General features: G+C 37.8%; 1 protein-coding gene across 2 annotated transcripts; it reads left to right on the plus strand.

The window, feature by feature from the left end:
- Positions 1-141: 141 nt before the first annotated feature.
- On the plus strand, positions 142-20,836 carry prlr (prolactin receptor). Of its 2 annotated transcripts, XM_023338519.1 has the most exons (10): positions 142-344; positions 3,265-3,364; positions 8,343-8,433; positions 9,675-9,807; positions 15,976-16,145; positions 16,911-17,077; positions 17,297-17,438; positions 18,247-18,343; positions 18,475-18,544; positions 18,654-20,836. In XM_023338519.1, exons 3-10 carry the CDS (start codon positions 8,361-8,363, stop codon positions 19,746-19,748), a joined length of 1,947 nt encoding a protein of 648 aa, XP_023194287.1. In that variant the 5' UTR covers positions 142-344; positions 3,265-3,364; positions 8,343-8,360; the 3' UTR covers positions 19,749-20,836. The 2 variants fall into 2 exon arrangements, with proteins under 2 accessions (XP_023194287.1, XP_005798743.1); XM_005798686.2 differs by lacking the exon at positions 3,265-3,364.
- Positions 20,837-21,295: the final 459 nt, after the last annotated feature.

Below are 21,295 nucleotides of genomic sequence, written 5' to 3' on the forward strand. Positions count from 1 at the left end.
GTATCGTTTTTAAACTGACAGCAAAACTGGTTGAGCCAGTCTTCGGTTCATTCTGTGGCAACCTGAGCGGTGGGCGGGGTTTGGAGGCCGGGCTCCTCGGTACCATCCCCCGCCCTCCTCTGATCCATCAGGGCGCGGGTAGAGTGCCAGTCGCGCTTCCTTTGCAGACGGGACGAGCGTGCTGAGCGGTTCCCACGGTTCGGTGGAGCGTGTGCGCACCTCACCTTTCAACTTTCCAAGGAAAGCAGGAAAGTTGAAAGCAGGTAAAAGTTGCTCGGTCTTCACAGGAGTCACTTCAGCGAAGGCGCAAACGAGAGAGACGCTGATACACCTGTCGTCTGCCGGTAAACTCCCCCACTTTTTCTATTTTTTTTTTAATTTAATTGTTATGCAATGGTTAGGAGAGAATATTAAAATGCCTTTTGTATCTAGAGTCTGAATTGAAAAAAAAGAGAATGTGATTTTCACTTCGTGTATCGTGCAGCAATGAGGATGAGGATGCAGAGTTTCAGTAGGTTTTACCTGGGTTATTCTTTCTGTTCTTAACGGACTTAAGTCAGGTCAGGAAGAGGTGGCAGAAGTTCTCAATCAGGTTGGACCAGGTTGATCATCTCAATACGGGATTACACTGTTACTTGCCTGCAGCTTACTGACTCTCTCCGCTTCAAGTCAGACACGGAGGCTTTAATTAACTTCAGCGTTGCTCATTGCTGCTGTCATGGCCAGGACGTTTACGCCGCACTGCCTCTCAGGCGCTTTAAAACTTTTAAAGGAGTACATGTTGAAAGTCAGCATAGTTCTATGTAACCCTTTACTTATTTAAAAGACACAACCAGTAAAAACGTAGTTATTAGATTTCAATCACATTGAATACAACAGGCTAATTTCATGCCAAAGCAAGTGCACAGCAGTCTAACTATTATCAGTGAAAGGTCAGTAAAGACCCAGCCCTTATCAAATGACAGGTATTTTATTCTTGGCTGTAAATTCACCTTCAAGCTTTTGTTCTCAATGTAAAGGATCCAGTGGCCAGTAGATGGTGTCAATTTTTTTATTGGCACATGTTGATTGGCACCACGTTAAACAGTAACTCAATTCACGGCTACATCATTAAAGTTCTTCACAGAAGTGTCAAATGGTGACCTAACCCAATTTTTTTCGCTTCAACTAATGAATAAATCTACATTTTTGTCCCTCCCTCTGGACGCCCAACAACATCTGGACTTGGGGTTGAGATGTTTGTGACCCCCAACAATCGGTACGGGCACAAGCCTCAAGCCACATTAAAAAGTCCCAGCAGATCCACCTGCCTCGGATCCACATTCAGAAATTTAACATTTATGCAGATTTATATTCTTATGCCTATCCCTGTGTCAGATAAATGAGCATAAACCTCAGGCTAATGTGTTCTCTTTAGAAAACAGCTGAACTAATATTGTTTCTTTCTCAAACAGTTGCCGACATAGGAGAAGTGGCCCATAAACTTAGCTGCTGCTCTTATCACAAACCTATGTCTTGACTTTGAGCTGACTGAAGATAAGTGGGATCATTAGGGCTGCAGTGAGGGAAGGGTGTGTGTGGGGGTGTGCGTGCGTGTATGTGTGTGTGTTGTCCTTGAAGCTGTTTTTCCATGTTGAGACTGCCAGATGTAAGTTAGGTTGGGCAAGAAAAGGTAGCAAGTGAAATTTCACAGACCACACATTCTCAAGCAGGACAATCTGTGTGCCTGACAAGGGGTAATGCTATATGTTTTAAAAGTTTACACTGAACAAGTTTGTTGACCCCTTTGTGCATATTTTTTCATTTTTGCCCCTATGTTGTACTTGTAGTTAAGGTTTTGTGCATATATAATTATGTTTGTTCATACCGGAGTTGTCATTCCTAAAGTATATTTGCCTTTTAACAAACAGAACATTGGAACTGCAAATACCTGAATATATAATTTAACAGTTAACTTCAGTCATTAATTATTTTCATGTAACATGCATCGCTTGATCCATCGCTTGATCGGCCAGAGACCAGAGACGGTCTCTGTTCTCATTTTCACCCTTTCATTAAATGCATCAGACTTAAAATCTATCACTATTTTTTGGTGTACAAATACATCAACCACTAGCATGTGCTTTGATGCACATTTGATTGATTTCAGGACAAGTGTGATTAAGATTTGGTACAAGTATTTTAATTTCTCCATGTCCTGTTTTATTTTAAATAAATTTCATCAAAGAGTCGGCAGCTCATTTGTTCTCCTTTAATGGAATCGTTGCATCTTTAGTTTTTAGGCACATCGATGAAATTCATATTTTAACTTGAACATAAATGTGAGATCTATCTGAAATATTTCAAGTAAAACTCACTGCATACCCTGTAGTCTGAGGTTAACATAGAACAAAAATCAACAACTCATGTACAGATTTAACCCTAAGTTTTAGGCAATTCAGAATATATCATAGCCCATGTATTAGTTAGTCTGGTTTCGGTGTACAGTACCTGGAATCCCTTTATGCCTTTTGATTCTGCATTCTGTAGCTTCCCAACCCTGACTACCTGTATGACGGTGAAAAAAATAGTTCCCAGAAATCTGTTTGTGCTGCTGTTCAAACCGGTTTTTTTACAATGCTGGGAAGTGTTAGGTTTGTTCCAGTTTGAGCAGGGTTTCGGGTCAAGCTTATGATACGAGGGAAGTTTCAGCAATTTCTGGTATCTGTTATTCCTCCTGCCAAGCTACCTGCACGCACTTCGCGACTAGAATCACGAAATGGATTGTAGCGTAAATTCACAAATAAAGGGTTAGAAAGTCGAGGAGCTGTTGGCATAACGAACCACCTTTCAGTCATGCCAAACCTGCTGGACCACATCATCTTTGCTCTTTCTGTGTTTAAAGTTTTCAGTACCAGGAAACGGAGAGGCTGTTCTTCCAGCTTTTAAAGAAAGTATTACCAAGAACTCAAGTGGTCTCCTTACCTTTTCTTCTTTTTTATATTAATCCCACTAAGCTCAAGTTAATATAAAACTGAGATACATAAATGTGCCGTAAATCATTCAGGATATATTGCACACTCCTCTGGTCGTTCTCGTAACCTTTTGGAAACTAGAAACAGGTTCTAGGAAAGAGGAATGCCGTAAACTCAGTTGTGTCGGTCAGGCCTCCTGAGAATGCTCTGACTATTCATAAGAGAAAAACTTTATGTACATATGATCCACACAAAGGTGTGCTATTTAACCGTATGTCTGCCACCAGGTAACACCTCTCTCTGCTCACAGTTGCCCTCAGCACGCCATTTGATACATCCTCTTCTCACCTTTTGAAATTGAGAGGCCAGAGGAGGACTCGGCTCATGAATGATTCACCCAAAATCTGAATGTAGGTGTTAGTCTTCTGGGTCGTGTCTTTTGTTTGCCATGTTCTTTATGGGAGAACAGGTAACATAATTGGGATTGTTTATCTGAGTGTTTTCTGCACATCATAGGAAAAAAAAAAAACACAAAATTGCTAATTTATTAGGTAGAAAGAAGAAATTTATCATAAACAACTTACTGGTAGCGTAAAGAACATTTCACATATAGTTCAGTTTATAGCTTGTAACTTCATTACATCCACATGCTGTGTAGACACACATGCAGGTGCATGTTGCATCAAATACATGTGGGTTGCACATTCTGTTGCTTGGATATCACTTTCTCATGTGTACGGTTGCTCTCAGCAGAGATGATGTGTTTCGGGACGCAATTTAATGCCAACAAGCAGAAGCCAAGTAAGGCGGAAAAACACTTTTAACGAAGCAAATTCAAAGGTGCTCCAAGTTGAAAACTCAAAGGCAGAAATCGGGAATAATTCAAACAAAACCGGGAAGGGCTAACCTTAACAAGAACTGAATGAAATACAAACAAGGTGAAAAATGATTTGCCTCCTTAGGGATTCCTTATGTTTTTGATTTTTGTCGCACTGAAGTGTTGCAGGTTATAAAACAGATTTTAATACTAAACAAATATGTGTAAAACCAAAAAGGCAGTTAACAAATTATTTTATTTATTTAGGGGTGAAGCTATGCAAAATAATGTGATTCTGTGTGGAAAAGATAGACTCCTTGATAAATTACGAATTAATGCTGGTAATCCACTTTTATTTTTGATGAATTGTACTAACCACACTCTGCCCGGTTACTGCCGTATCTATAGGATCAAAGAACCAGTTAAATAGACAGCAAGGACTAGGTTAAAAGATCTGAAAAAGAAACAAATTGTCATCTGATGTGAGAAAATTCAAGAAGAGATGAAAAACAAACCCATTGACATCAGTCTGTCTGGGAAGAATTGGAAAGTTATTTCCAAGGCTTTGAGCATTCATAATTCACAGTGAGAGCCAATATTTATTAGTGGAGAAAAGATGCAACAACTCTTTTCAAAAGGAGGTCACAAAAGAACTCAAATTAGCATTGTAAGCACTGGAGTCCTCTCTGCCTCTGTTAAGTGTTCATGAATCAACAACAAAAAGAATGACATCAATGCAATAGTTAAATGCTGACAAACCCATTCTGACCAAAAATAACAGAAAGGCCAATACTGCATTTTCCAAAACAGACCATTATGACCTCCATGACTTTTTGGAAAACAATCTGTGGACTGTTGAGAAAAATATGAAACTTTTTGGAACTTCTTGGAAGGCATATGTTCAGATAGAAATGAGATAAAATTCACACTCCATTTCAGAAAAAAAAGCAATATACTAGCAAGACATGGTGGTAATAGTGTAATGGTCTAAGGCTACTTTACTGCTTTAGGACCTGGATAAATGACTTTATTGATGGAACTATAAATCCTACTTAGCAGAAACCCTTCAGAGTTTTTGGACAGAAAATCTGCCATCAGTTTGCACAAAAGCACTTTGGTTTAGAGGCCAGGCAATAATCCAGAGCGTAACAGAAAGTCTAGCACTGAATAGCTAAAGACATATTAATTAAGGTTTTGCGGTGTCCTAGTCAGGATCTGGACTTAAGACTGATTGAGATTTTGTGATATGATCAGAAAGCATCTGTTCATGTTTTAAAACCCTCTGATAAGGGTGACTTAAAGCATTTCTGACAGGAAGCTTAAGCCAAAATTACTGTGATTGAAGAAGCAAAGCATAAAAAGTGCACAACCATATCATATAAACTGTGCATCATTGCTAGGTTTAGGGAAAAAGATTTGCTGCAATGGGTAGCAGCTTATGTCCCACGGTCTCGGCTACTGGTTATGTAAGAAGGCTATATGTAGCAGGAGGCTAATCCGGTGCCTTGATCTTAATGCCAATTATCAGATCATGGTGACGTTCCTGAAATGAAGGCACTATATACATGAGCTGGGTATGGTTCATGTTCTAAGGTGCTTAAAGAAAAAACAAGGTGAATGAATGTGTAAATGGAAAAGTTTCAAATATATGTTGAGAAACACTGCGGCTATTGCACAAGGTAGACCTAAGCTAGTAGTTAGACAGAGGCTGTGTGACAACACATGCCCAGGCAGCCACATCCCTGAGCATTATTGCAGCACATTATTAATGTAGAATTTACCTGGAGGCACACATAGTGCTGCGGTTTGCAGGCAGATCCTTGGCATTCAGATCAGTCGCGGAGTAAGTCGCAGCATGTTGGAGATCGCCCGTTTCAGACTGTTTCACCCCGCAATGTGTTTACATTCCAGCGGTAAACTAAACTATTTTGCTTTTTGTTTCTACACTATAAAACTAATATGTTGGAAATACAAGCCCTTTCCTATAAAATCTAACTCTAAGAACAGTTTGTGAGATACACAGATAATATGTAGCAATAAAGTAAAACAAAGAAAACAAACGTGAGTAGAGACTTTTTTAACAGTCTTGCAAAAGTAACCCTACGACTAAGAGTTTTCCACGTTTTGTTATAGTATGACCACATTATGGTCATACGTGGTATTTAGGTTTAATGTCAGACCAGCACAAAGTGTATCATGCTAGTGAAGTGTAAGGGAAATGAGCCACACTTTTTACAGTTTATTATTATCATGAATTAACCTTTTCAAAGGGTTTCATGCATATTTACCCAGCCCTAATCACACTGATAGGGCTGACTAATCAGTCCTGTCAGTGGTATGATGACTCAATCAATTCATCATACCAAAAGAGTTTGTTGTAACTTCAAACCCACCAAATCTACTTATAGACCAGACAGGTCAGAGATATGGTCGAGGAGAATTTTAAAGCAGGCTTAGGTAAAACCTCATTATAGTGATAAACACATCAGGAAGCGTTGTTCTACCCATCTTCTAAACTGAGCTTGACAAAAGAGACCTACCATGGGTGTTCACATAAACTGACAGGCTGGACAAGGAGAGCAGTAAAGTGACTGGTAATTCTGGAGAAGCAGCAGTGATCTACAGCTCAGGGGAGACTTTGATGAAAGAACAACCAGCAGTCATCACTCCAAAGCGTAAGCCTTTATGAAAGAGCTGCAACCCTAAACATTTACCCAGAGCTACAAGGGAATGGCTTAGATCAAAGCAGAATGGACCAGTAAAAGTCCATTTCTAAATCTAATTAATAATCTGTGGCAAAACTTGATAATTGGCAGTCACCCAATCTGATTGAGTTTAAGGTATTTTGTAAAGAAGAATGGACAAAAATGTCAGTCTCTAGATATGCAAAATTTTAAAGGCATAACCCAAAAGAATTTCACTTGTACCTGCTGTACAAAATATTGACCAGCATGACGATATGTGTTTTCATAAAATATCTGCAAATATTTATAATTTTCCTTCCACTTTACAGTCATGTTCAGCTTTTTTGCTGACAGTGGCGATTTTAATAGTAAAAATGTAAAAAGCAATTGAATTTATTTATACATGGCTTGTTCTGGAATATTTCGACATTAAATGTGGGAATCTGATCAGCAGTAATACTAATCTAGTGCTATGTGTTTGTATGTGTCAAATAAATAAACAAAAACAGAAAAAAAAAACAAGAAAATGGGAGAAAAGACCCAACTGAGGGTATCCGCCTGAATCCAGGGCTGGAGTATATTGTTATAAAGCCCTGCAGTGGCATGCTTTGGGAAACAACAGCCACTCCTATATTTAAATGTTCTACCTCCATGTTTTCAGCATGCTCATTAGTTGTGTTTTAGAGTGTGCGTGCTGAACAGCATGTAATGAAAGGAAGTTTTTCTTCCGTATTCTGTCATGCTGGTTGAACAGTGGAAACAGGCAGTGAGTGAGTGAGTGCACTTAGTTTCAGAGCCAAATCAAAATCACAATAAATTGCATACAAATTCATGTTTTGGTTTTTTTTTATTAAGAATTGTCACTTATTTTAATCAAAACTACAGCAACAGGATGGTCTCTGAAATAAAAACCATAATTTGCATGTATGTTGCACCGTCCTGCTAGGTGCAAGTAAATAGGAAGGTGACTGATGGGGGAGGAAAAATCCCTAAAGACAGCAGTTTTGTTTTACATTTTGTTTGCATAAACATCCATAGCGCTCGAAAGGAAGTTCATTTGCAAATGTTTGCAATGAACAAAAGAACGCCCCTTTGTTGTCTACAAGAAAGTGCTGCCCTGAAGGTACCCAGCATTTAATGTTAGTTTTAGGCAATAGCATATGAGAGTATTTCTTTCCAGCTATTTTCTTGTTTCCTCCTATAGTCCTCTTGTATTCCTCCTTTTATCAGTCATTTGAAAAACAAATGTTTAAAACACAGAGTAGAAATGAAGACATCTGTCCGTAGCTAGGCAGATGTGGGAAGTCTAGACAGTTGCGGGTAATGGCAATCCAGCCTTCTGCTGTTATGGAGCCCTAGCTCAGGTTATGCAATCAGTTACGCTGCCTGTACCAGCTGGTAGAGGTAGTCAGAAACAGAGAATGTGTGTGGGTGTCTCTGTTTTTAAATCTTTAGTTAGAGAGTCAACAAGAGTTTTTTTTTTCCTTTTTTTCTCATTTGCTTTTCTTTATTCAGTTTTTCTCCTCCTTGCCCTCGGTGTTGGGTTGAATGTTAACAGCACAAATGCTTTCTGGGTAAATGTTTGACATGTTTCCTCTGTAGTAAAGTATTAGATGTTTTTTCTTCTGTTATAATTAGTGTTCACTTGTGCCACATCTTTTCTTGTTGTTTTTTGTTGTCCCTTTAGTGAATATTATTACAGCATGCTGTACGGCAGATTCATGTCAGTCAGAATGTGCCAGCAGCAGACAAATGCCTTCACTGCAAACAGCAATTTTTTCCCGTTCCATCGCGAATGTTATGGGTCAAGTGATTGGTCAAATGCCCGTATCAGCCTGTCTGCCATGCTCACCTGTCTTTGTTTGTGTTTTTTGCTCAATCCCACAGCAAAGGCTTTGTGGTGCCATGATGAAGAAGGTTGGGGAAGTTGTTCTGCTCTGGCTGTTGATATTATTTATCCAGATTGCAGCAGGAGAGGGTAAGTTCGCCATTGGATTTGCACTTAGATTAACCCCACCTTCTAAACACCTTCCATGGATTCTTTTAAGTTATGTATAAGCAGAATACGAACCAATTCAGAATCTTCTTTTCATAGTTTCAGAATCCGTATTCACAACAGTAAAATGAAATGATCTTTTGATACTATTTTTTTTCCCGAAGCCTGTTAATGAAATATATTTTCCAGCGGGTAATGTGTTTGTGTTCAGTTGCTCCTGCACTTCATCGTGTGGGAGGAATTAATGACCCTAATGAACCAGCTCATTAGTTAAATCTGATTGGAACTTCTGCATCCAAAAATAATACCTGTATGTTTTCAGCATGTTCATTTTGTTAAATGAGTGTTCATTTGACAAAAAGATCACTCCTGTTCTTGCCTTATGTATGTGTTTTACTTAGTTCAGTTTATTTATTTTACACCCATTCACAGCAAATTATTGCAAGTCATTTTACAAGACAAACAGATCCAATCCATAAATTTATAATCAAATCAATCCAATGCAATCTGGTCTCATAAACAAATTGAAATTCAATTATGTTGTTTCTCAAAATCATGAGCGAGTGTGTGTCAACGGGCAGTGGTTGACTGAATCGAATCATCCCTCATTCTTACCATGGAAACACCTTTTAGCAGCCTGCTTGAAAGGACAAAGCAAATGTATAAATGATGCTTAAGTATTAATCAAAGAGTACTTTCAATATTAAAGACAGGGTTCCTACACAGTCTGGAAAAGTCTAGTTAAAAATGAAATTTCAGTTAATCCATCCTTCCTGATCAGAGCTATTAGCATCAGCAGTTTAAGAGGGAAACACGACTAAACAGATGAGTATACATTTTGCCCAAGGAAACGTTTTAGGGAAATCTTTTCTTAGTTTTTAAATACGGAAAAGAACAGGAAGGAGGCTATCGATGGCTAAAATAAGATCCAGGATTTTTTTTCATCTATCTGTAACAACGTTAATTCCTTTTTTTGTGTGTTTGAAATTATCACAAAGGGAGAAAGTCAGGTGTTTTGTATTCAGCTAGAATTAAACAGACTTTCAGCAGTTTCTGCTAAGGAGTGAAGACATCTGAGATGTGCCTTAAGGTTGACTGGCTGCTGAAACAAGAAACAGGATCCAACACTGAATAATTAACTCGTTATAAATAACTGCTCATAAATTACATTAATGACCATTATTTTTTTCGCAAATGAATTTATTTGTGTTTTTTGTCTTTAGGATACAGCCCTCCAGGGAAGCCAACAAATATCAGTTGTCGCTCTCCAGAAAAAGAGACCTTCACCTGCTGGTGGCAGCCAGGCTCTGATGGCGGGCTTCCAACCACCTACGCCTTGTACTACCGCAAAGAAGGGTAAGTTGCTTCCTGGGGGGGTAACTAGATCTAGTGATATTAAAAAACCTGCAGATATTTCATCAAGGTGAAGTCTGTCTCGATCCTGTTACCGTCAGCATGTGTCCTTGTCTAATGAATTGTTAATATTTCTATGCACTGTGTTTATGGTGGCATGTGCTAAAGGCTCGACACCCTGTTGTGTCTATGCTTGAGACTTAATAAAAACAAAACAAAAAATCCCCAAACAAAGTAGTTGATGGAGTTGACTAATAAGACTTTCTTACTCTATCAACTACTGAATAAGGCTCACACTCTTTTAAAGTTTATTGTGTAACAATGTTTTAGATAGACAAATGAGACAAAATACAAATTATTTGTAGGCACTGTGAAAGTACTGACTAATCTCTGCTAATGAGAGGTTTGCTTTTTATCCAGACCTTCCTGTTGGTGTTAATCTAACAGGTTTTGCATGTTTTTGATCCTCTCCTGATTTTCCTTAGTTCAAATTTCAAGATGCTGTGATCAAACTGTAAAAGATTATCCTTCACTCGCCAGAGATTTTTCAAAGCACAGATGGAACCTTTGTTCACCAAGTGAAGCATTTTCAAACTACCAAAACTATTTGTATGACTGAGATTATTTTTCCACAGCTTGTTAGAAGAGGACATTGTATATTAGCTTTAATACAGCCCTGACTACTCTTCTCAATTTAAATGGGTTGGACAAGTCCAAGTGTGAACAGGGACTGCATTCCACTTCTGCTCTTGTTGTAAACGGTTTGCTCAGTAGAGAAGATTCAAAAGCAGAACATTAAGTGTAATACACCCTTTATCTTGAACGCCTGTCTTTTTTTTTCTTTTTCCAAAAGGTCTGCCATGAAGTAGGACTCTGTTGTGTTTTTATTGTATCACTTTACAGATGTGGGTAAAACTGATACTGTAGGGTTCTTTGCCGTCTAATGGAATTCTGCTCATCATGTTTCAATATTAAATGTAAATTACACAATGGAAAGTGTACTTTTATATACACACACCCCCACACACGCATATCTATCTATCTATCTATCTATCTATCTATCTATCTATCTATCTATCTATCTATCTATCTATCTATCTATCTATCTATCTATCTAATTTTTCTTTATACATATAAAGAAAAATAGTCTTAATTGGGAAAGACTGCCAAAGTTAGAAAAACGAAATCAAATGGGACATTTTTGTAAGAGTTCCATGTCTTTAAAATATTTGTAAAATACTCAATAATGAGGATTGGCAATAGCAGATTTGGCAATATGTATACTGTGCTGTGTAATTATTTTGCAGCCTCTTAGGAATCTTTCTGGTTATACTTTGAATATTAGCATCTGGTTCTTTTTCAAAAGGCTTCTTTTACATTTAATTGCATTGACCACACTTATCTTTTATGGCCTTTTTTACATTTCAAATATATTGGGATTATGAGATGTTCTAAACCCTTCGGATTGTCTACAATAAACATTCCTGGTTGTTAAAAATATTTATGTTGCTCTTGTTAATTTCCATTTCATCAATTGTGGTGATTTTTAGTGTACCAGTGACCCACCCTCATCCATATGGCTTAAATATGTGGTAAAAAAAAGCAAAGAATAAACTTAATGGCAGATTTTTGAAAGGAACCAATCAATTTTTTCAGAGACGAAAAGATAGAAAGATAGTGTTTCTTACTCTGTTTGTGGCTTGTCCTCATGACCTCATGAACTTTTGAATACATTCAAAGATACTATTGTGCAAGTTCCTATTTAATAACAGTACATACATGTTTGGAGCAGATAGAGAAAGGCTTAGGAATGCACATAATTTTCATTCCTTTCTGACATGTGGATATTAAGAAGAAATGCTACATGTGTGTGCATGTTTCTGAGCGAGATCTAGCGATACAACTCTGTTCTAATTTAAACCACGTTTTCTTTTTTATTTGTATTTTCGGATGGACAAAATAACTGAAATTAGTGCAGCTTTTGGCTTCTTTAAGTTTTACTTTAAAGGGTATTTGTTTCTAGCAGCGTTTGCTATAAGACATCTGAATCATTCAGTGTTTGTGTTTACCCAGGATAATACAGAGCTTTGCAGTGTTAATCATACCCCTGCGACTTCTTTGGCATTCTTTCACATTTCAACTAAACACTTTAATGTATCTTACAATGATTTAATGTGATAGACTAACACAAAATATTGCATAGCTTGAAGGCATGTTGTTATTTTATTTATTTAAAAAAAAAAATATATAAAAATCCCTAAAAGTCTTTTGGTGTATGTCTCCATGGACAAATACAGAGTAAACTATGTACCTTTTTTCAAGCACAATTAGATGTGAGTGAGGATGCATTTCACCTGCTACCCTCTGTGTGAACCACAGAGTGGAAACCTCATAATGTGAATCACTGAGGGCAGCATACTGGTGTAAGAGGATAAAGATTGTAAAGGGTTATGTGGCACCGCCTGTTCCTGTGAAGGTGGAGTTTAAAACGTGAGTAGGGTTGATAAGGAGCCAACACAGATGTGGAAAAGGAGAGGATGCAGCGGATTAGTTTTTGTTTATAGCCTAATCCACTCAGCTGAGATACATGTCGATAAGACAAATAGAGACTGAAAATCACAGGAAGTGAATGTTTGACAGCAGAAGTAAACTCTAATTCAGAAAAACAGTACTGATAGTTTCAATGGACGGAAATCTTAGTATTCATTGTGTTTGTAAATATGAAACTACAGTGAAGTTGATTTAGCTAAATATTACTACTTTAAATGTGTAGTGATCTGCAGTTGGTAGCTCCCCTTATTTATTATAAGTTCACATTAGGTTGGGTCCTGAGGCTAAGGCTAATGGCTAAACCATTAGTCTTAAACCCGGAGGGACCAACAGCAAAGCAACCTTCTGCCATTAAAACAACTCCAGTCTTAAAAACATATTTTTCTGCAGGCGCTCTGAACCTCTTAACAATGTTTGTAATTTCATTAGAAGGTTATTTATAATGGTGCTAATAGTTGATTACACAGTAAATAGAGGTAAGACACAGTGTGCCACCAGTGGTCTTCTGTGAAATGCACACTGAGAACAAAACACATAAAGCATTTCCAGTCTGATAGAAACAATGTTCTGGGGGATTAGTTCAATGGCACTACATTGATTTTTCCCACCCTATTAATAATCCTTTGTCCAGTTACTCTGACTGGAAAAGATGTACTTGTTTTTTCTCAGTACATGTTTTATACAGTAAGCTCATTGGTGACATTTCTCCTCCTGTCATTGATACTACTCCTGCTAATTAACTTCTGCAATGTTTTTTAGAGTTGTTTGTGACACGATGGTGAAAGTCTTTACCTCTCTCAGAGTCGTTATTAGTTTCAACTTCAGCTAGACCAACTAATCAGAATATGTATTAAATGAACACACCTAGCAAATTATCTACTGTAGGTAAGATATTAACTGCTTCTAACCTTTTAACATAACCTTGCTTTAATAGTCCAGGGCTTTAATAGTTTGAAGTGACAATGTAGTGACGAGATGCTGCTACGTCCAGCCAAGCCATAGTACAGCAGATAAATATCTTTATCTAAAAAAAGTATCGTAGACCTCTCATTTATTTATTTGTTCATTTTAACACAGTTTGTCTCTTTGCTTGTCATTTTAAGAACTAAAGCTGAGTCAAGGTTTATCCCTTCAAAGTCTTAAAGGGATTATATTATTTGACTATTGACAAGAAAGCAATTGTTTTGAGAGAAATGCAGAGACTTGTTCCTCATAATGGTCACTTTTCTATTGAACTCAGTTTATGCATGATTTTTGCAGAAATTCAGAAAGGAGAAATGAAATTCTAATAACTCGTCCGCTTGACCCTGAACCTCTTTGTGGCGAAAATTTAAGGCAGCTGTGGCTGAATTATGATTCAGGGAAAGTGCTGTTACGTTTCACCACTTGGCGTGACAGCTCTGCTAGGAATGTCTGTTCTCCTTCTGATACTTGTTAAATCGAGCCAGCAATACTAGAGACATGGCCTGAGACCTGAATGCACAAGCAGCATTTATTGGCATAATTTTTTGTGGGTCAGGACACATCCTCCACTTAATGAGAAAACTGTCAAGTGTGTGGTTGGCCTAAGGAAGACAAAGAACAACCAATGTGTCTTTTGTTGTTACAAATTATACTACTTCAGAAAGGTTTATGCAAAAACATCTTTGAGTGTACATTAATTAGATACGTTAACTATCACATAATCCACATAAGGGATATAACTGAACTGGTGTAATTGAGTTTCCTTTACCAGCTGTCTCTGCCCACAAATTTGACTTCCTGCCTTCGGATGTTGCGTTAATATTTCCCCCATGATGTTTTTTGTTTATGTTGTAATATTTCTTATGACAGTCGTTCCTGCAGCAAAACATCTTGACAATATGAGCCTTTCACCTCTGTACTTCACAGTCTAATACGCTTCAATTTTAGCTTCATCTGACCATGTGACTTGTCTCCAAAAATTAAGGTCTCTCAGCTTCATCACAAAGTCTGCTGCTTCTGTTCTAGGGTGACAACCAACAAGTTATTTGTTCATTTAGGATTCTTTCCATGCCATATTATTCATACTGCTCATGTTACAGTAATAATTACCATTCACTTTAACAACGCCCCCGCCTGTGATACAGCAGAGCACACAATTTTTCTCCAACAGACTGAAAAACTTGGTGAACATGTGCTAAATTGATTCAGACTATCAGACATATGCTAAGGCACAACTGATAAATGGAAGCCCACAGAGCTTAGCAACAGGCCATCTTCTACCCAATAACCATTTATGTAAGCCGGGTGAACTGTTTGAAGTGCATTTGATTTGCCTCATCCATGTTATGACTTTTAGCTGTTTAGCACAGCAGGAAATTCACAGCTGAATTACTTGTGTCCTTTGTACTCAAAAAAAGTTTCAGCCTTCTTTTAATCAGCTGCCTGGTAGTGCAAAGCAGCAGGTGGTGGAGGGGCAGTTTTGGGTTGCTCTACATCCGAAGAAAACTTCGGTCATTCTGACATTTTCTGGCATATCTAAAAAGACGTTAAGCTGTAGGAACTGTCGAATCAAATTCGGAATTTAAAATATTTTTTATATCTTGACATTGTATACATGCCGTAGTCTACTTCCGCACCTCAGTATTGCTCAAACTGAAAATGGCTGTCCAAAAAGCCTTCCTTGAGATACAGTTGGTTGTAAACAAAACCTTTGATGATTATTTTTGTCCGTATTTCAAATTTGTTTACAAGGAAATGTCGCTTACAATAAACTATTTTATTGGTGTCAAAGCAATAAAAGCTATGGAAGCTTGGTCCATAGTCCATTGTAAGTCAATAGAATGAAATTTCATTGTGATATGCACGGTCTGGTGTATATTTTCAGATGACAATAAACTTTCTATTAATTAATTTCCCAATTTATTCTTGAGTCTAATAAGTGTATACTTTATTATGTGGAAGATAAAAACACTCCATTTTTTAATTCAAGTGTAGCTTCATGTAAAACACAAACAAGGAAGAGCTTGGGAATTTCATCCCAAAACTTTAAAACATGTGGTTCTTTTAGATTAGCAGCAAAGTGGACTATGATCTCCTTTCAGGATGCAGGAGATCATTGCATCCTGAAAGTTACAACATCACAACGATTCCCCCCCTCAGTCAGTGGCAGCCGCTGCTACAGCAACAACAACATGTTCCCATCGGTTCCATACCAATTCTCAAGGCTATACTCATTTACCCACCACAAGTCTAATGGGGTTTTGCCTGCAGTGGTTGCTGAGGGTCCATTATATTATCAAAAGTATTGTTTTCATAAACAAAATACCCTACACACAAGGTAACATCACTACACAATAAGAGGATTGTTGAGTGTTCCAGAAATTTTGAAATAATTAGTAATTCTTTGAATTCATTAGTTGTCTACGTATCTCCTATTGTTGTAGTTAATGGTTCTTCCTCCTTTCAGTAAATCTGTTCACTATTGAGAAGAAAGTAATTTCTCAATTCATCCTTGAATCATCCTCTCTTATCCTCTCAAAATACATCTTTTTTTTTTTTATAGAAATTGTAGCGCAAAAAACACACCCTGTTCTTGGTATTTTACTGCACAGTGTCTGAAATCACACAACTGCATGATGTTTTCCTTCTCCTCAACAGCTCTGAGAGGGTGTTCGAGTGTCCTGACTACAAAACGGCCGGCAAGAACTCTTGCTTCTTCAGCAAGAATGTTACGTCCATCTGGGTGAACTACAACATCACCGTTGTGGCTACCAACTCGATGGGAAACACATTTTCCAATCCCGTTGACATAGATGTCGTCTACATCGGTGAGGGGAAAGTGGCAAAAGTTTAGCGTGACAGCCCTGACACAACTCCTTGAGAGAATTTCTGTTTTTCGACAGAACAGCACTCGTGTTGTTTTGTGTACTGTGAAAAATCATAGCTGTTATATCTGGACTTTTGCTGTTGCAGACACTACAGCAAAATTCAAGGCTTTGGACTATTGCCGTTGCGGTGACATTTTTAAGCTATAGGCTGACAATCAACTTTGGAAAATAATCTTATAATATATATAAAAAGCAATCCGCTTCTTCTTTCTATCTTCTTTAATGCTAATATCACAACTTTTTTTATAAAAAGTCTGACCTTTTCAGAGATTTGAAAATTGGTCCCTTTTTTCAAGTTGGTAATGGAAGAGACTTATGCCCGACTAACCTGGAGTATATTTTATCTTGGATTTAGAAGACCTGTAAGTGCTCCACTTATCCTTTTCATTAGAATATTACAGTGATTGAAAATCAGACCTAATTAGTGTCAGCGTCTTTCACAAACCTCAGCCCTCAGCCTTGTCTATTTTGAAAGTAGGTTTATAATTTGGAGTCTAAATAATTGTTCTTACACCCAGCTCAAAAATATACATCAGTGGCCAGAGCTAGAATGTTAGAGTTCCTCAGCTGGACTTGTCCATATATTAGCACATCTGGAGTGAAGGGCGCGTGATTATTTACTAAAATCTTTTATGATTTCTTGTCATTCATTATTGGGTCTCATCAGATCTAAGAAACACATGTTCTCTTTCCCTCTCTCCCCAGTCAAGCCCAATCCTCCGGAAGAAGTGGTAGTGAGTGTCACAGAGGACAAAGACTGGCCTTTTCTTCAAGTGTCATGGAAGCCCCCCAAAATGGCTGACACCCGCTCGGGTTGGATCACTCTCATCTACGAGGTCCGACTCAAGTTGGAGAATGAGAATAAATGGGAGGTGAGCAAACCACTGCCAGTGAGATGGAATGGCCTGGTGTCTTGAGCATTTGTCTTTCAAATGTGAAACTTTGCATTTAGTTCCATGTCAGAGGACTCGCTGATATGTCACAAAGCCAGGGTTTGATGCTCAAACCCCAATACCACACCTAAAATCTACACAGACGGCTACAATTTACTGACCTCACCTGACTCATATGTACATGTGTTTCATTTCCAGGAGCTCTCTGCAGGCCAGAGGAAGATTTTTAAGATTTACAGCCTGAGGTCAGGTGGTACTTATGATGTTCAGGTTCGCTGTAAGCCTGATCATGGCTTCTGGAGTGAATGGAGCCCCACAACCCGTGTCAAAGTTCCTGAATGTAAGTCCTTCACCCACAAATAACTGTACAACTGTCTAAATACAGTTGTACTGTATTTAGACAGTTCTAAATACAATGTCAACTAAATACAATGTCAACTGTATTTAGAAGATAAAATCAGCTTTTTAAAATACATATTTTGCATTTTAGAAAAAAAAAGCCAATCATTTTGTTGGTCAAAAGTACAGCTGCAACAGAATATATACATCCTCGTGTTACTTCCACTTCACAGTTATGAAACTTTGTGTTGGCCCATCCCAGTAAGTTAAAGTAAGACACACTGACATTTGTGATTGTACTATTGCAGAACGTAGAAAGGCAATATATTCATGTAGGTCCCAGATGCTTGACTGAAGCAATCAAGACATTATTTCAGGTTTCACAGCATCTGTCATCATGAATGTAGACTATTTTTTATGGAGAACCAAAAACTTAAACTTGGAGGAATGCATGTTTCACTATTCTGTGGTCAAAGTGGATTAAACCTTTCCACCTAGTTTTTGTGTAGATTTAGTAAAAAATGTGTTAATTAGTAATATAGAGAGCTGTGGGAGGATTTGTTTTTAACGCCATGCTCCCATTTTGCAACCCATAAGCTTAGTTACCCTGGCCTCACAGACACAAGCAAGTGATTACCTATAAAGAAAACTGAATTACTATGTGCTTAATTCACATTTTTCCACTGTGTGCCAGTGGAAAAATGAGCCTTAAGCCATAAAAGTGACTCGGGAGAGAAGAGAAGAAAATGCTACATTAATACAATCATTTACATCTTCTAAGACTGTCATTATTGCTCTGTTTCATTCAGATTTACCACAGGAAAGGTCAATGTGGATCCTTATAGTGGTCTTTGCTGCCTTCATCCTCATCATCTGTATTTGGATGATATACATGAACTTTCATAGGTAAGAGTAAACATTTTTAGTAAATTGTATGTGTTAGACATTAAACACATTTACATACATACAGACAGATATATATAAAGGTAATAAAAATGTTGATTTTTATGAACTTTTCAAACTTTTTGTGCATGCAGTGTGAAGCACTACCTTCTGCCACCAGTGCCAGGACCTAAGATCAAGGGAATTGACAAACAACTTCTTAAGGTAAACCAGAGCTTTTTGACTGAAGATGTGCTGAATGCTAAATAATACATGTTAAAGTAGCTATTTGAATCATGACCACTTTGTAACCAGATACTTTTTTTACGTGCAGAGTGGCAAATCTGAGGACATCTTCAGCTCACTGGTGGTGTCTAATTTTCCCCCAACCACATCCAACTATGAGGATTTTCTTGTGCAATACTTAGAGGTGTATGTCCCAGAGGAGCGTGAACTAATCATGGATGAAGGCAAAGATCTTCAAGACGATAGCTTCAAAACTGAAAACTCCACATGTGACAATGATTCTGGCCGGGGCAGCTGTGACAGCCACACACTGCTTATCGATAAGGGCGGAGGTGACAAAGACGATGGGCAGCAGACAGATCAGGAGGGTAGTCAGGCTGAGGCTGAAACAAAAAGTCATGAGGAAGTAATGGAGGAGGAACACCTGGCATGTTGTCATGAAAATGCGCAGATCCCAAATATTTCCAAAGAGAAGGAGAAGGTGAAGAGCTGGCCTTCTTTGTTTTCTCCACTGCCCCAGTACAGTCTTAGCCCAGTGAATCGACCAAATAAACCTAAGATGGGGAATCAACACTGTCTTTCTGACGGCCTGTTCACCCCAAACTCCTTGTCATCTTACTTCACTCAGCCTGGTCCCAGCACCACAAAAGGCTTTAGATCAAATTACTGGGAGTGTAGCTTGGACCACAAGCAATCTCATCTACTCCATCCCCAGACAGCAGCCCATGAGCACCTCCAGGCCGAGAATGACCTCAATGCGGCATATGTCGACTACATGGGAGCACCGTTGGATGTTCATGAGCTCAGTGTCAGGCCCACCGAGTATGTCGAAGTCCAGAGGGTCAGTGACGAGGACGTGGTTCTTCTTCACCCTGTTACCCCCAGCCAGGAAAACAGCTATACCGTAAGCCACCAAACAGAGGACTACAGCAGGGTGAGGATGGTGAACAATAATAACGGGTTACTACTTCTTCAGAGAGATGATATTGAGGAAGAGAAGAATATGTGCCCTTATGAAGAAGAAATGGTAAGCAGAGCAACGTCGACTGGCTGCAGAGCATCCGTCACTCCCACATTACAGAACTCTGCGACTGGCATTAACACCGCGTTGCCAATTCTTGACGAAAAGGCAGCCAGTGGCTACGTCGACACCGCCACCATGTTTGGCCTGCCCACTTACTAGGTGCTTTGGATATTAATCTGGCAGCTGCTACACATTGTGAGCGGTTCACTTTAAGCCTGAAACCAGGAGAAAAACCATACTGACCAAAATTGGTTGCAAAGACAATTTTGCTTTCATGGGAATATATTTTTTTCCTTCTGCTGTCAAGGTGAAACATTGATATTTAAGAGCGAAATTTTTCAGATGATTAAACAGTATAATCGTCATTCAGATTAATTAAGAATAAAATTTATCTTAATTTATGAGGTACTACATGTTTCTATGTTGATTCTACATGTTCTATGTTTGTATGGTGATTATACTGCAAACTGTTATTTTACCTCTAAAATATATTGTAAGGCTGCTTATTGTATATTGTACATATTACAAATATAACAATAGATGTATATAAAAAGAATCCCTGAACACTTCACTCAGGGCATTTACGTTTCTCCTCTCTGTACAGCTCCAGTTACCTCTTCTGAGGGAGGGGTCTTTGCAAATTAATGCAAAGTATATTTTCTGTGCTGCTGTTAAATATTCTGTTAAATATTTGCATACAAAAATGATGTAAATCACATTATGTGCTCTTCACTGTCACCAGCTCTCAACACAGATAACAGTGTGAAATATTTGGCTGAAATGTATAAAAGTTTGTATTGGAGCATCCAAAAAAATGCTAAAAGAGGGAATGTCTTTTGGAATATGTGGCTTCTTTTCTTTAAATGGACATTAAGATATGAAGAGAGACTTATTTTAAGATGTTTTATTTTGGTTTATATATGTGTTTTGATGTGTATGATGCGTGTGTGTGTTTGAATGTTAAACATGAGGTTAAAAAGAAAACAAGCAAGAATTTACTGAGGTATTTGTCACTCAGAGCAGATTATGTACATTTACTGAGTCGAAGAAATCTATAATGATGTGTACTTTTTGATGGGAAATTTGTGTCATAAAAGTTGGTTCCCTTTGTATAACAGTACACTGTCCTTGTGGGTATAGCTACACTTGTGATGAACATATTTGCAATACATAAGAAACAGCCATCAAGTTACTTTTGAAAGCTTGTTTTAAAAATTGAGTTTATAATAAATTACTTTACGCTGCAACAGTATGTGGTTTAATCCCTCTTTACCTTTATACTAACATGAAGATGTGTTACATACAGTTTTTTAAATTACTGTCAAATTATATAATTATAGAGAAAAGAGTGGTTGCTTAGCATTTTTTTGTAATTATATATTTTTCAGATTTAGATGTGATTTATCTTTTTTAACCACTCCTTTTTACAGGTGGAATTAATTAACTAAAGAGATTAACAATTTTAATAAAAAATAACCGATACTTGCACAACTCTTAATATGCTTTATGCATACATCTGTTCTGTTCTTGATTACATTACTTTTTGTAAAAGTCAGCAAACTTCTTGATTAATTTTGGCTGAATAGTTGGAGTCTAACTATTGTTTCACCTACTGTTGGTGCGTTTAAGTCAGACGCAACACCTTTTTGAAAAACATTTTGACATTGAAGTATTTCTTATAGTTATTATTATTTACTCACTTAATT

The sequence above is a fragment of the Xiphophorus maculatus genome, chromosome 8 (assembly GCF_002775205.1).
Source record: "Xiphophorus maculatus strain JP 163 A chromosome 8, X_maculatus-5.0-male, whole genome shotgun sequence".
NCBI classification, from domain to species: domain Eukaryota; kingdom Metazoa; phylum Chordata; class Actinopteri; order Cyprinodontiformes; family Poeciliidae; genus Xiphophorus; species Xiphophorus maculatus.